Below are 3,071 nucleotides of genomic sequence, written 5' to 3' on the forward strand. Positions count from 1 at the left end.
GGAAAAAAATAGATTTCGAATTCGAATTTGTGGACTATAGACTTGCTGTTTTCACGTTTTAAGGGAAAAAAATATTTTTTGAAATTTTGAATCCTTTGATGAATATAGTATATATCGATAATTGGAGAGTTCTGCAAAGTCTGATTGAACACATTTCTATATTTCTGAAATAAACTGTTTTTAAATTTGGCAGTTTGTTTAACTTGATTGATAGAATATTTACGCAACCGTAACTTTGTTGATATATACCCAATTAGCGTGAAATTTAATAAGTGAGCATTTTGCACTTTGCTTTAAAAATGATTAGCCTGTTTCAATATTTTTTTTCGTATTGTTCAATCCATTATATTTGAAGCAATAAAGCTGACTTTCTTTGACAACTATATTAATCATTTTTCAAATACAAATGTATAATGCTATTTATGTTTTCAGAAATATTCAACTAGTATTATGCTGTAATCAGAGCATGAAAGTGAAGCGATTTAGCGATTTTTCTGTATGTCGCATTTCGTTTTGTTAAAGGGGATATTTCACCTTTCACTTACTTGCTGCATTTCTTTATCACAAGCATGTATAGAATTTGAAATTTCCTTGTATTCTTTCTTGTTGATGATTTTAGCAAATCGTATTTGTTTTTGTAATTGTATTGTTTGTATCAATTGTTTATTTGTCACTTCTTCTATTTATATTTATTATTATGGTATTTTCAGTAATCATGGCTCCTATTAATGGATTGAAGCTGAACATTATTTCTATACTAACTTTTCCTGAAATATATTATTAATTTTATTCAACACGTGTATTTAACTGATATTATATTTTATAAGTTGATTTTAGATAAAAACTGCTCATTATACTTCGAATATTGATTGTAAGGAAAACATGTAATACAATGTACTGCATGACAATACACTTTCACCCAGCTAAATTCTGTTAATTTAGAAGTTTTTACAGATTATGTTAGAAATATTTAGTCTTTCAGCTTTTCATAATATTTCAGTGAAAGAAATTTGCATCGTAAGGAAATTTTACGTTATATTATGTATTTAAATAAAAAGCAAATGACGTTCGTCATTTAATAAAATTGTTCACCATATGCACGCTGCTACGCTATTAGTGATATAAAATTAGCCTGTTCTTACCAGAGGCAAAGTAGTTTTCTATTTGCATAATTTACTTACTATCAAACACCACTTCAGAGCATTTTTATTATGTTCAGTTATTCAGTGCTGTGCGACGGCTAGAGGCACGTGTTCAACTATAATTCTACACTTCATTACCATCTTTGAATTATGCTTGATGTTACGTTGCCTTTACTTTTCTATGAATGCTATTTGGTTGACGTTTAATTATGGTGAAAGAACACTAATCAACATCTGTATTAGTATTATTATTATTCCCTTTCAGATGCTTTATACAAACGTGTACCAATATTCGTTTTCATGTTGAGATGACCAAAATAATATTATTCACTTTCAGGATTGTCATGATTTGGAAACAAATGCAACAAAAGAGTGGCATGTGCAAAATATAATTCCACTTTTGAAAGTCATGTATTTTAAAAAGGTAAGTGATGTTTGAGAATGTATGCTGATACTTTTGTGATATATGCTATTCGCATAACTTGACAAGCATAATAAATGTGAAATTAATAATAATAATAATAATAATAATAATAATAATAATAATAATAATAATAATAATAATAATAATAATAATAATAATAATAATACGGATAACTGAAGGCAGCAATGGTTTTTCACCAAACGTATGCACTCACGTACATGTATATTAGCTTTCTTTTAGTTTTCACTTTTAAAAAAATATCTCTGTTAAATTTAAAATTTATTTGGACCTGCTGACAAAATAGATTGATGCGCCAGTTTAACATAATAAATAAGAACACACTCGCATTCAACTTTCTGTACTCTTACATTCACATTCCACAACTACAACTTTATTTCATTTTCATTCAAAAATTTTCCCCATTTTATCAATTTCCCATTTTCACTTTGTTATTTGTTTTTTCAATAATTTGTCAGCCACAAATTTACCAATGTCACAATATTTTCATTACTATTATTATTATTATTATTATTATTATTATTATTATTATTATTTTTATTATTATTATTTTGCTGACAGACAAGTTGCAACGATTTGTTTCTCTTATAATAATAAAAAAGCTGAAAAAATCAATATTAACAGTGAGTAATATGAAAAAAAGGCAAATGCGTGGCTACTGGCTTAAAATGGCGAAACAGGATAAATAACTGTATATAGCAGCAGCAGGGAAACTAACCACAACAAGAAAGCATGCATAAAAATAAAACTGATTGGCATATTGATGCCTGTGAGCATTGTAAATTAAATTGTAAGGTTCTGCTACATTTTGGAATATACGACACCCTTTTTCAACAGCAACCCCAAAATATTATCGTTAATATTCGAAAGTTCTATCTCATATCTTGTTGTTTGTGTGATTTTGCATCAACGGTCGCGGAGATTGTTTACTGAGCATAACAGACATTATTTGCACAGCGTGTTAAGCACATGTTTCATGCAAATTTTTATTTGCGAAAAGAAAACGAAATATTAATCATAATATATAACTCATCGATGTGCGTGTTGCGTATACTTTGATTCTACAAAAATTCATGAATTGAATCATCTTGTGAGGTTGACTTGAAATATTTATAGGTTTATGGTTTCTAGCAACATTAGAATGGAAGACGTTCTCAAAGGACATCTGACAAGCGTCATCATTTTTATTCAAAATGGTGAATCACGTTACACAACTCTTCAAAATAGTTTCTCCAAATGATGAAAAGGTAATTATTTTTAAGTTGCATTTTTAAATTGATTAACATCATAATATTGCTGAAAGTAGATACTGAATCTATAATAGCCCGACATAACTAGATAATGCTTTATCAAGAAGACCTATATTTTGTTATAAATTTCATGATTACGTTTAGCAGCAGTGTATTAAGGTATTAAAATTATTAAAAGGCACATAAATATATTATAAACGAAATATTGCTGGAAATAAAATATCAGAATATAAGCAC

At 27.9% G+C, this 3,071-nt stretch overlaps 1 protein-coding gene across 1 annotated transcript; it reads left to right on the plus strand.

Moving 5' to 3' along the window:
• Positions 1-957: 957 nt before the first annotated feature.
• Tsp_05779 (hypothetical protein) lies at positions 958-1,566 on the plus strand (the record flags this gene model as incomplete). The annotated part of the gene is made up of 2 exons (XM_003380005.1): positions 958-1,017; positions 1,480-1,566. Coding segments are annotated over exons 1-2 (147 nt in total), but the record flags the coding sequence as incomplete, so codon positions are not given.
• Between the last annotated feature and the right edge of the window lie 1,505 nt (positions 1,567-3,071).

The sequence above is a fragment of the Trichinella spiralis genome (assembly GCF_000181795.1).
Source record: "Trichinella spiralis strain ISS 195 chromosome Unknown Scfld2, whole genome shotgun sequence".
Classification (NCBI taxonomy): domain Eukaryota; kingdom Metazoa; phylum Nematoda; class Enoplea; order Trichinellida; family Trichinellidae; genus Trichinella; species Trichinella spiralis.